At 43.1% G+C, this 13,414-nt stretch overlaps 1 protein-coding gene across 1 annotated transcript in view; it reads right to left on the bottom strand.

The window, feature by feature from the left end:
* Positions 1-13,414, bottom strand: part of RAD18 (RAD18 E3 ubiquitin protein ligase) — a 506,049-nt gene that overhangs the window by 387,411 nt on the left and 105,224 nt on the right. The window contains exon 5 of the mRNA XM_082265473.1: positions 5,647-5,746. Coding sequence (XP_082121599.1) covers positions 5,647-5,746 — 100 coding nt within the window. The remainder of the gene's footprint in view (positions 1-5,646; positions 5,747-13,414) is intronic.

The following is a 13,414-nucleotide window of genomic DNA, read 5'->3' as shown; positions in this document are numbered from 1 at the left end:
ATCTCCATGTGGCACAACCCAGCTAAACAAAAACCAGTTGGTGACATGAAGACAAGCAGATCCTCATACCCCTTACAAAGACTTTCACCCACCAGCTGTCTCGCTATAAAAATTAGAAACAGGGTAAGCTGGTATCTATCAAGCTCCTGCAAGAGTTCCGGCATTCATGCCAATTTTGGGTGCTACAAGCTTTTTCAAAGTCAATTTTATAGTGAGATTTTCCGGTACTTGTTCTTTGGAAACTCAACCAGGCATTGCGCCAGCATCCTGACTGATGGACGGGTGCCCTACAGCGATGTCTGCATGAAAAATTGAGCAAGTACACAAGAGTCCTTATATGCATCTTAAGGCTTCATGGTTAGTCTTGACTGCAGTGTACTTAACTTTAAGCCACTGGCTGTTCGCATATACACCAATCAGCCAAAATAATGTGACCACTAATCTAATAAGTAGGTCCCACCAAAACAGCCCTGACCCATCGAGGCATGGACCCCAAAAAGTATCATCCACATGAGTAGCACGACCCAAGAATTCCCAGCAGAATATTGTTCAAAGCATCACAACACCTCTACCGGCTTGCCTTCTTCCCATAATGCATGTCAAACACAAGGCCTGTGGGCCAAATCTGGCCCACCAGGCCATTTCATGTGGCCCTCTCACCTCTCCTGCAGCACCCCCCTCATCTCTGCCCCCACCATGCAGTAGACAACAGAGACGGCGACAGAACTCCTCCTACAGACCCTGTGCCTCTCTGTGCATTCAGTAGACTCTGGCAGCTTAAATAAAAGATAAAAGCAGTGCCAAAAAATTAAAGATATTAAAATGAATATGATACAGTCCAAATAATGTCCAATACAGAGGTAGTGAAGGAGGAAAAGCCAAACCAAGATCCCAAATACCAGTTGTAGATTCAGGAGCAGTATACACCCAATCGTGCTGATCTCACAAACTGCTTACCAGAAGGTGATCAGAGCAGGCATGTAAATCTCACAGGTATGGAGAGCCAAGGATAAAACACTGGAACTATTCAAGTCGGAACATTCCAAACCACCTCCAATTTACCTCAAAGAACAAAGGTGGACAATAGTGCAGACTGTACAAATAGGCGTTTATTAGATAAAAATATATATTGCACTTACAATATATATATATTATAATATCTTGCGAATGTATGTAGAACATGTCATATAAAAGAAGAACCACGGTGTAGATAGCGTGCTGACCGTTCCATCAACGTAGTCGCCTTACGCGTGTCGTCATAGAAATGACATCGTCAGAGGCGGGAGGCGCCTCTGATCACCTTCTGGTAAGCAGTTTGTGAGATCAGCACGATTGGGTGTATACTGCTCCTGATTCTACCACTGGTATTTGGGATCTTGCTTTGGCTTTTCCTCCTTCACTACCTCTGTATTGGACATTATTTTTTACTGTATCATATTCATTGGACGTTTATATTCATTTAAATATCTTTAATTTTTTTGGCGCTGCTTTTATCTTTTATTTATGCTATAAGTCTGTAGTCCACTTTTTTTTAGCTGGCTGCCTGATTCAATTACATAGATCTTATGTTCTTATTCTAAGCGCAGATATCATTACCCCCTTTTTTGTAGACTCTGGCAGCTGACTCCAACCTTCCTCTGGTCCTCCTATTGACCCTGTACTTTCTGCTTCCCAGCTGTACCCCTAGCTTCTTACTGGCAGCAGCACATAGTAAGATGGGTGTGCTGTGATGTAAGGGAGGGTGGGGTAAATCTTGACATCTGATATAAGGGGAGAAGGGGGTGCTTTGGCCTTCTAGTCTTACCAGGTACAACTGACCCCTTTTTAAAGGCCAACCATAATGCTGGTGCGGCCCACAATGAAACTGAGTTTGACAACCCTGCCATAGTACATCCTGGTGACATCTCTTCCCCAGGTGACACCTACGGCCATCCAGATGATGTAAAACTGAGCCTAGGCCAGTGATGGCTAACCTTGGCACCCCAGATGTTTTGGTACTACATTTCCCATGATGCTCATGCACACTGCAGTGTAGTTGAGCATCATGGGAAATGTAGTTCCAAAACATCTGGGGTGCCACGGTTCGCCATTACTGGCCTAGGGGGTGTTTCACTGTGGGGGGTGGGGGTGGGCTTATGGAATCAATACAGAGACCTGTGTTCCTAAATAGGAGGAGGAAGACAGGAGCTCTGTATTGATTCCTGAGAGAACCACGGTCTGCTGTGTTTATGATAGGAGACCACCGTTCCTTCTCCACAGGAAGCGATCGCGAGTACCCGGCGGCAATCCTGGCCGCCGGCCCCGTGAATCAGCGCTCGCGAATAGGGGCGGCTTATGCGCCCCCAGTATCACTTCCGCGAACCGCCATACAGGTACGGCAATTCGCGGGAATCTGCCGCCTTCTGCTTTTTCCGTCCAAACAGTCAGAATGGGCTGTCGAAAGCATTACACTAACGAACGGATAATCGACCAATCGTTCCTCATATGGAACTTTTAGTCCAATTTTCTCATCGTGTGTACCGGCCTTTAGAGTTGAAGTCACTATTTATATACTTTTTTTGCTTCCTGCTAACCTATTCTAGATTCGGCTGGCCACTGTCCTGCCTGCTTCCCAAGTGGGAAAGTATTCACAGTACAGCTCGACCATGAAAGCTCCTCTTCATCTTCATCCACGGCCATATGGACTCAGCCTAAATCATTGTCATTTACAGTTCAGTTCCGATCAAAACCAATGGAAATTTACAAAATATTCCTGAGTTACCATTGGCTGTACAGGTCATGGCTGAGTCTACAGGGGGTTATTAAAAATGAGAGCCCAGCCATAAAGTATGGAAATACCAGATACTAAACCTTCAAAGAAGATTGCAGAAGGGAATATAAATACTATGCTGACAGTTATGGAGGGAGACGTTTATTATGAAAAGATAAGTGCTTCCAGGTGGTAATGTCCCTTTTACAGACCAAATTCACTTTTATGACATTTTCTTCCACAACAGATCTGGTGTCCAGTCCTCATTTTCTCTGTTTTCCTAAAATGCTCCCCCCATCATTCCTTACGATTCTTCATTTACTTGTACCCTTCCAGCATCACTCCATTTTAGGGACCAAGCATAAGGGCGTTCAATCTGCTGCATTCAGATTTATAATTTATATGGAACTGAATACAGCAGTATTCTCTCCTATGGGCCCGGGCACACTGGTCTGTTTTGGTTTGAAGCAAAATGAGAAAAATCTGCATCCATAGTAGGACTTTGGTCATATTTTTAACTACTTGACCTCCAGAAGGTTTTTACCTCCTTCATGACCGAGCCAATTTTTTTTGTTTTTGCTATTCAGCACTGCCCTACTTGAACTGGCAATTACGCGGTCGTGCAACACTGTACAAAAACAAAATTTAAATAATTTTTTTCATACAAAGCTTTCTTTAATGGTATTTGATTACCACTGGGTTTTGTAGTCGGTTCACACTAAGGTGACACGACTCCTTACTACTTCGGGGGCGACTTGTGCATTACCATGCACCACGACTTCGGAGCGACTTGCAGGGACTTCACATAATGGAAGTCTATGCAAGTCGCTCCGAGGTCACCCCGTAGTAGTACAGGACCCTTTTTCTAAGTCGGAGCGACCTTTGTCGCTGCTATTAGAACGGGTCCTGTAGCGGTCAATGGACCGCGACTTGTCAGGCTGACAAGTCGCCTGACAAGTCGCGCTAGTGTGGACCGGCTCTGTTTGCTATATAAACAATAAAAGACAAAAGGTTTGAAAAAAAAAAAACATTTTCTACTTTCATATATAAAACATATCCAATAAAATCAAATTTCTAAAGTATTTAGTAGGAGGCACGTTTTTTGAAGTAGTATTTGTCACATTTTTTTGGAAAATGAAGTAATTAAATAAATATTTTCACAATTTATATATTTTTTTTTTATTTGCATACTGTCACCAGTACAATGCAGTGTCATCACATGACTGGTGTGGCAGTTAAAAAGGATATTGACTGGTAACAGTATTTAAAAAAAAATTAAAACAAATGTTCTTTTTGTCGTGGGGGGGAGTGGGGAGGAGGGGGTGTTCTGTGATTTATTTTTTTACACTGTTATTGCTTATACAGTCAGGGCCGGCCCTACAATGGGTCCCACTAGGTTATATCAACCCTATTTGCATCACTCACTAGAAAGGGGAGAGCGTCCATACAAGCTGCCTGTATCACAGCTATACACAGACTGTATATCCGTATAGTTCAGATGAATTACAACCAGATTCTTCTACAGTATCATTCTGCCAGCAGGACTCTGTAAATCTTGTACAACTGTGTGCATTGGGCCTTAGAATTTTTACTGGCCATCATCCACACACACGGGGGGTCAATGGAGCAATGGAGGCAGCCCAATATCTGATAAGAATATTCAATTGTTCAGCGCAATGAAACTCATAGAATTCAAATTTGCAAATGAAAGACCCTAGAGGAAGTGTGTTACTGGCAGGATCACCAGGTCAAAATAATAGTAAAAAGCCTGAAAAAAGGAAAGTGCAGCGGCCATCATATCTAAGAACCAGTAATCTGTAGTATGTTATGTTTAGGTTCTTGGGTTTAGAATACCATTAGGGTTCACTTTAAGGGTACAAGTTGAATGTCGGGTTAAAAGTTTAGGGCTCAGATTTGCGGTTTAGTGTTTGATTAAGGAAGGGTTAAGTGTTTGGATCTGCTTACACAAAAAAAACAAAAAAAAAAACAATGGCACTGGAGGGATGTGATGTAAAAAAAAGCCAATAAATCACAAGTCAATGACAATAAGCAGGCTGTCTATATGTTGATGCCCATTATACCCGCCCACATGTGGGTTTGTTTTCTGCTATAGTCCACAGGAATTTAAATGCCCCTAGCCACATAGAGTGGCCCAGCAACATCTTTTATATGTGGGTTGGTCCCCCTCACAGTCCATGAGAAAATCCCTTAACGGACCTTAAATATTCACCCATACACTAGTCCCGGTATAGATTCTATTGTATATGGGTATAACATGTTACGAAAGGAACTTTTCCATTAAGAAAGGCTGATTTAGACATTAGGGACAGTTATGGGCAGGGGAGGACTGGGCCAGGGGGTAGGGGGGCAATTGCCCCCCAGGCCACTCTAATGCCCTGTAAAAAGGCTGCACTGCTTCTGCCACAGACATGCCGAAAGGATTCCTGGTGAAGAGAAGTAAAAAGTCTCCACCGCTGACCTACTAAGTGTGGGATAAAGACAAGGATAGAGCACAGGCCTCTCCCCCAGCATGGATGGTGTAAACTGTCTGAGCAGAGGGCGGTTCCATGCACCACTGGAGACTCTCCTCCCCCAGCCAGCCCAGATTGAGCTGTCCCAGCTCCCCCCAACCGCCCCCTGCTGGCCAGGTAAGGAACCCAGATTTGGCCGGTGAGTAGAGAGCACCTGGAGTGGAGCTTCAGCCTGGAATAGGGGGGCCAGGAGGAGGCCAGGAAGAGGGATAGTGGAAGTGGGGCCAATTCAATGTACCATGGGCTTCTGGTTTGTACTTGCCCCCTAGGCCGAAGGTTGCCAGTCTGCCCCTGGTTAGGGGAGCTGTCAAACATTATCACACACGGATTCATTGGAGACAGACATTTGATGAATTGATGCCTTACCTGCGCAGACTCTCTTTTTTCTCATCTCGGGTCAGACAGCTGTCCAAATGCTTGTTAATATATTGCTCGGGAATGCCGACACCACATACCGGACACTCCACTGGAAAACAAGAAACACACCTAGTCAAAACAGATGAAAAGATGTCACTCTCCTAGACACAACCTGCCTAAAAACATAACAGAAAGTGCGTGAACAAGGACCTCCATGACAGGATCGCAGGTAATTTTGCTAACAGTGATGAATTTAAAGCGGAGTTCCAGCCATTTCACTTACCTGTCCAACGGTCCAGCGATGCGGCCGCCCGAAGCTTCGATCCTCTCCCTCGGCGCCGGCATCACTGCTGTGGGCACCCGGCTGTGACAGTTTGCGGCTTCACAGCCGGGTACCCACTGCGCATGCGCGAGTCGCGCTGCGCGTCTTGATTGGCCGGCAATCTTCTGGGACCTTCGACATATCCCAGAAGATTGCAGGGAGGGGGAGAGGAGAACTTCCATTCAGGGCGCCGCGGCGCTCCGAGCGGAAGTGGGAGCGGGTACATGTCAAAACGAGGTACCCGCTCCCCCCCCCCAAAAAAAATGACATGCCAAATGTGGCATGTCAGGGGGTTAGAATACCTAAAGCGTAAGTTCCACTTTTGGGTGGAACTCCGCTTTAAAAAGATTGAAAACTTTCGAAACTTTAAAATCTTAATCCTAAAGTTGTTCTAAAGCCTTAAAGGTTTTTTTACCCTAATGCATTGTTTGCATTAAGGTAAAAACCTTCTGTTCTGGACTGCATTACTTTGACAATTGCGCGGTCGTGCGACACTGTACCCAAACAAAACGTATGCTGTTTTTTTACCACAAATAGAGTTTTCTTTTGTTAGTATTTGATCACCTCTGCGGTTTTTATTTTTTGTGCTATAAACAAAAAAAGGCCGACAATTTTGGAAAAAAAAAAAAACAATATTGTTTACTTTAATATCTAATTTCTTCATAAATTTAGGCCAATATGTAATCTGCTACATATTATTGGTGAAAACCCCAATGAGTGCATATAGATTGGTTCACGCAAACGTTATAGCGTCTACAAACTATGGGATATATACTGGAATTTTTTTTTTTTTATATACTAGTAATGGTGACGATCAGCGACTTATTGCGGCAGACAAATCGGACACCTAACTGACACTTTGTGGGAACTAGTGACACAAATACAGTAATCAGAGCTAAAAAAAAAAATATGGTTGAACTAGATGGGCTTGTGTCTTTTTTTCAGCCGGACTAACTATGTAATGACACTGGCTGGGAAGGTGTTAACATCTAGGGTGATCAAAGGGTTAAACGTGTGCCTAGCCAGTGCTTTTGTGTACTGTGTGAGGTGTTTTTACTAAAGGGAAGTGATGGATTTTATTCCCCTTTGCAGGGACACAAAAATCGATCCCCTACCCCCTGTCAGAACAGACCTCTGCCTTGTTTACATCGGCAAAGCTTGGGTTCTGTGTCCCTGCCAGACGATCGGTGAGTCCCGGCGGACATCCAGTACCTGGCACCCACAGATTGGCTTCTGCTGTAAACAAATCGCAGCAAAGGTGACACATGCACCCCCTAGGAGGAAGTGCAGAATTACATATCTGTGTGTGTGAGATTCTGCACAGGAGGGCCACCCTGTTGCACTATATCTGCTATAGCAGTTGGACGGACTAGAAGATTTAGATACGGGGGGGGGGGGGTGTTGGACGGACTAGAAGATTTAGATACGGGGGGGGTGTTGGATGGACTAGATTTAGATACGGGGGGGGTGTTGGATGGACTAGCAGATTTAGATACAGTAACAAACTCAAGCCAAACTTCAGCTCACACTTTATTATCAGCATACAGTTTTTTTTTTCCTTTTGGGATAAAGGTTTTACATAAATAAAAGCTGATCATTTTAAGCACCCCTGTTAGTGGCAAATGATTTGTTTCATCTCTGTAACTAATCAATTCTGCTGAAGAGCTTGTTCTTTTGAACAAGACACTTACTGGACGGATCATCAGGAGAAAATAAAAGAAAGCAAGTCTAAAAAAGAAAACTAACAGCCAATACATCTAAGAAATGGTAAGCTGCAATACAATAAAGGGTTGCTTTTGGGTTTAATACCACTTTAAGTGTTTTTTCTCAACCCTCTGTTACATCTCCAGGATAGCTTGTTCTTTAAAAAAAAAAAAAAAACACCATGTGAAAATGAAAAGCAATTATAAAAAAGAAAACTGGTGTAGCCATCACATCTAACAATTGCTGCAATTTAACTACTTCTGGACCAAAGTATTTGCCCCCTTAATGACCAGGCCATTATTTGCAATTCGGCACTGCGTTACTTTAACTGACAATTGCGCGGTCGTGCGACGCTGTACCCAAATAAAATTGATGTCCTTTTTTCCCCACAAATAGAGCTTTCTTTTGGGTGGTATTTGATCACCTGTGCAAATTTAATTTTTTTTTGCGTAATAAACAAAAAAATGCAGACAATTTAAAAAAAAAAAAACAGATTTCTTCATCAATTTCGGCCAATATGTATTCTGCAACATATTTTTGGTAAAAAACAAAAATCCCAAAAAGTGTATATTGATTGGTTGGTTTACACGAACATTATAGTGCCTACAAACTATGAGATATATTTATGGAATTTATATTTATTTTTTTAACTAGTAATGGAGGTGATGAGCAACTAATTGTGGGACTGTGATATTGCGGCGGACATTCTGACACGAACTGGCACTTTTGAGAAGCAGTGAAGCCAATACAGTGATCAGTACTAAAAATATACACTGTCACTGTACTAATGACACTGACTGGGAAGGGGGTAAAACATCCAGGGTGATCAAAGGGTTAACTGTGTGCCTAGTCAGTGTGTTCTAACATTGTGGGGACTGCGTTTACTAGGGGAAGGCATTGATTTATGTTCCTGCTTCGCAAAGACACAGAATCAATTCCCTTCTGAAAGATCAGCGTTCTGCCTGTGCACTGGTCAGCATTGGCTCTGCAGGACACGCTGAGCAGATCCCGCTGTGTATAATCATAGCGGGAGTGAGCCGCCAGCGGCAGGCACTTGCACCTGATACACCGAAATGCAGGTTTGCAAATATATATATATATATATACACACACACACACACACAAGTGATCCTGCGCAGCATGGCCACACTGTAGCAGTAAAACTGCTATAGGGCGATCAGCAAATGGTTAAAGCGGAGTTCCGGCCACAAAATCGACAATCGATTTTGGGCCATCCACTTGCTCTGTGTCACCTGAAAAAGAAATGGATAGTTACGATTTTTTTTAAAAATATACTCACCTTTCTTCCACTTCCTCCCTCTGCGGCCTCGGCCCGCGCCGTCACTTCCTCCTTGCAATGATTCCTGGGAGCTGAACGTCAATCGCTCCCAGGAATCAATGCGCCTGCACCGGCCCCGCTCGTCACTTCCGGTGCGGCACGTCATTCCCTGCTAAACAGCTTCTGGGCATGCCCAGAAGCTGTAGAGGGATGACGCGCACACACCGGAAGGGATGAGCGGGACCGATGCAGGGCATTCTGGGAGAAGAAGACGCGGAAGAGGACGCAGAAGAGGACGCGCTGGCTTCAGCTGCCCACATCCGAGATGGCAGCGCTGGAGAAGAAATTTTCAAGGTAAGTATTTCTTCTTGCAGGTAAGTGCGACCCGGGACAGTTCAGAGGCTATCCATTTAGGAATGTACTAGCCCTGACTGTCCCGGGGGTATTTTTAGCTAAATTTCACCCCCGAGTCCGGAACTACGCTTTAAGAATAAAAATAAAAACACCAAATCTGCCCACAGGGGATTGGATTGACAGCATAAATGAATACAAATCATTCTACATTGAATAGGAGGCTATAACCACAGATAAGTCTGGTAGGTATAAACAAATGAGAGACAAGGTCCAGGTAGGATCCCTGTGGATAGCAACATCACTTCCTAATAATGGTACAGTATAGTCTGTGCACCTAAAAAATGGAAAGAAACAAAGAAGCGAATAGAAGATGAAGTTATTCCCTTCATGCATTGGATCTCCATCCCTATGATTAAATTAGAACTATAGGCAAAACTTTTTTTTTTTTTTTTTTAATTTTGGATAGAGTAAGGGAGGGTTATAACCCCTGTCAGATTTTTTTTCTCGCCATCAGTGTCCCATTGCAGAGATTTACTTTCACTTCCTGTCCCAAAGCCAAACAGGAAGTCAGAAGAAAACACTGTATATTAAGGGAAAATCCTGGAGACCCCAAGAAATCCGATAATGGTAAACAGAACAAATAGTGAGGTTAAATGGGGGAACAGACCGTAATAAAAACTGACAAGTGTTCCGATCCATCTCCACTCTCTCCAAAAATGAAAAAAAAAAGTTTTGCCTTTAGCTATACTTTAAGATCCGGGGGGGGGGGGGGGGCAGGGGGGGTGGAGTGAAATGTGTTGGGGGCGTGGCCTGTTTGGAGTCCAGGCTGAGGTTGCCACTCTTCATCACCATCATAGGACTGCATGGATGTGCGGCTTCGGGGATGGCCTCTTTCTTCTCTCAAGAGTAAAAAAAAAAAAAAGGGGGGGGGGCCAAGAGGATGGAGAGTAGGAAGAAGACAACAGGAGGGGAAGGAGAGAGGAGGGGGATGGTAAGGGGAAAATGGACTTGGGATTATCAGGTGAGCCGGTCACAGGCGCCCAATGCTAGCTGGGGGAGGGGGAATACTTACTCAAGCCAAGGATCCCAAATTTTAAGAAACTTGAAGCGAGAATCCTTGAAGATACTGGATGTTTGTTTGTTACATGTCAGGACAGTCATGCTCTCTCTAATGCCCTGGAAAGGGACCATGGGGTTTTTTCCCAGGCCGGGGCAATTGCTCTTTTGGCTGCTAAAAAAAAGATAGGATGCCAACTTTTGCTGATGAGTATATAGGCCCGGGATGAGGCAATGCAACAGGGCAAATGTGGCATCCTTTCAGATAGTCAAATGAAACAGAGTAACAGGTCAAAGACTGGAGACCAAAAGGTCACACGATTTATTTTTTGTACAAATACTATACTAATTACACGAAAAATCGTTCATTCTGTTATCTTACAAGAATTTTTTTTGCGCTTGTCCCTTCACATATTTTCGCACGAACGGCTCTGGAAAGCTGTGTACTAATGATCAGATTTTAGGACATTCGCTCTGAAAGCGATATTTATTGTCCGATTTTCTCATCGTTTGTACTGATGATGATATGGAGAGAGGATACTAAAATGATATGGAGAGATTAATCACTTGCCGACCAGTCACGTTGACTGTACTGCGGCAAAGTGGCTCGTTATCGTTTGGCGACGTAGACCTACGTCACCAGACATTCCCCTCTCTCGGAGGCTCGATCCCGCTGTTTTCAGTCACAGCGGGAGTCGGGCCAGGGGAGGAGTGGCGGTGATCGCCGCCGCTCTTCCCCGATCGTCAGGGATCTAGTGTGGAAATCCGCCCGCTTGTATAAACAAAGCGGGCGGATCTCCTAAGTGACAGGCAGGGTCAGATTGCAGGGTTCAGCATAGCTGAACATCCGATCTGTCCCTGTGTCACTCAGTCACCTCCCCCCACACACGTTAGTAAGCACCAGGCATACATTAACCCCTCCCTCTCCAATAAAATGAACCCCTTCATTTTTACAGTAACAGTGCATATGTATAGCACTGATTACTGTAGTAATGTCACTGGTACCCCCAAAAGTGTCAAAAATGTCAGTCAAGGGTCCGATCTGTCCGCCGCAATGTCGCAGTCCCGCAAAAAAAAATAAAAAAAAAAAAATCGCAGATCGCCGCCATTACTCGTTAACCCCAAAAATGACAGAAATCTTTCCCTTAGTTAGTAAACGCAATAACTTTTGCGCAAACCAATCAAAATACGCTTATTGCGGGTTTTTTTACCAAAAATATGTAGCAGAAAACAAATTGGCCTAAAATGATAAAAAATTTAGATTTTTACATTTTTTGGGGGGGAATTTCATATAAAAAAAATGTGAAAAATATTATTTTTTTCAAAATTGTCGCTCTTTTTTTGTTTATAGCGCAAAAAGTAAAAATTGCACAGGTGATCAAATACCACCAAAAGAAAGCTCTATTTGTTGGGAAAAAAAGGACATAAATTTAATTTGGGTACAGCGTTGCACGACCGCACAATTGTCCGTTAAAGTAACGCAGTGCAGAATCGCAAAATATGGCCTGGTCAGGAATGGGGTAAAATCTTCCGGTCTTAAAGCGGTTAAAAATACACTCATTGAGAATTTTTTTGTCATAGACATGTAGCTAAATACTGGCCTAAATATATGACAAATATAAATATATGACATATATATTTGGCCTAAATATATGACAAAAATTGAATATATTGGATATTTAACTGTCAAAGTAGAAAAATATTGTTTTTTTTTTCAAAATTGACGCTTTTTTTAATTAATATCGCAAAAAATGAAAATTGCACAGGTGATCAAATACCACCAAAAGAAAGCTCTGTTTGTGGGAAAAAAAGGATGTAAATTTTGTTTTGGTACAGCGTTGCATGACCGCGCAATTGTCAGTTAAAGTCGCACAGTGCCGAATCGCAAAAAGTGGCCTGGACGTAAGACAGCAAAATCCTCCGGTGGTAAAGTGGTTAAATTAGCCGCTTGTTAACCGTATACTGTACATATATGGCAGCGAGGCGGCTCTCCTACCTAGTAAGTGATCTGTATGCCAAGGTAAGGAGCACGCCCCAGCTGTGCTGCGATTGGCTGCAGCACAAAACAATCATTGGGTTCCGGATGCTGATTTGTCGCCAGCACACAGCGATTGGCTCCGAACATTACGGAAGAGAGCCCTGTGTAGGTAAACAAACACAAGGCTCTCTTCTGACTGCAGCAATGTGCTGTTTGCTTCCTGCAAAGCACATTGCTTAATAAAAACAGCACACATAGTAACACGTTGGACATATATTTACCCCTTTCCAGCCAGTGTCATTAGTACAGTGACAGTGCATATTTTTAGCACTGAACACTGTATTGGTGTCACTGGTTCCCAAAAAAGTGTCAAAAGGGTCGGTTAGGTGACCGATTTGTCTGCCGCCATATCGCAGTCCCGCTAAAAGTCTCTAATCGCTGCCATTACTAGTAAAAAATAAATTTCAAAAGTATATCCTATAGTTATAACTTTTGCGCAAACCAATCAATATGAGCTTATTGTTATTTTTTTTTTTTTTTAACCAAAAACATGTAGCAGAATACATTTTGGCTTAAACTGATGAAGATATTAGATTTTTTTATTGGATATGTTTTATAGCAGAAAGTAATAAAAAAATTATTTTTTTCCCCCAAATTGTCTTTTTTCTTTATAGCTGAAAAAATAAAACCCGCAGAGCTGATAAAAAAACCACCAAAAGAAAACTATTTGTGGAAAAAAAAGGACACAAATTTTAATTCAGTGCAGCTTCACACGACCCCCACAATTGTCAGTTAAAGCAATGCAGTGCAGTATCGCAAAAAATGGCCTGGTCTTGAAGGGGGGTAAATCTTCCAGAGGTCATATGGCTAAAAAAACGCTGACAACAGAAGAGATAATTTATTAAATTGTCCCACTATGTATAGCTTGGTGCTGAATGATTAGTGAAGGTGTCACTCCAGTTGTAGGTCCTGAGAACTTCTTTATACTGGCCGGTTCCTTATGACTTTCCCCCTGAACAGAGTCTCCCTTTAATACATTCGATCTGGTTCACGTCCCACAGCTGCCGGCTACATCTGTACATCA

This window comes from Pelophylax lessonae (assembly GCF_965119305.1).
Source record: "Pelophylax lessonae genome assembly, chromosome: 8".
NCBI classification, from domain to species: domain Eukaryota; kingdom Metazoa; phylum Chordata; class Amphibia; order Anura; family Ranidae; genus Pelophylax; species Pelophylax lessonae.
Note: the sequence above shows the minus strand (reverse complement) of the source record. Positions and strands in the feature narration are given on the sequence as shown.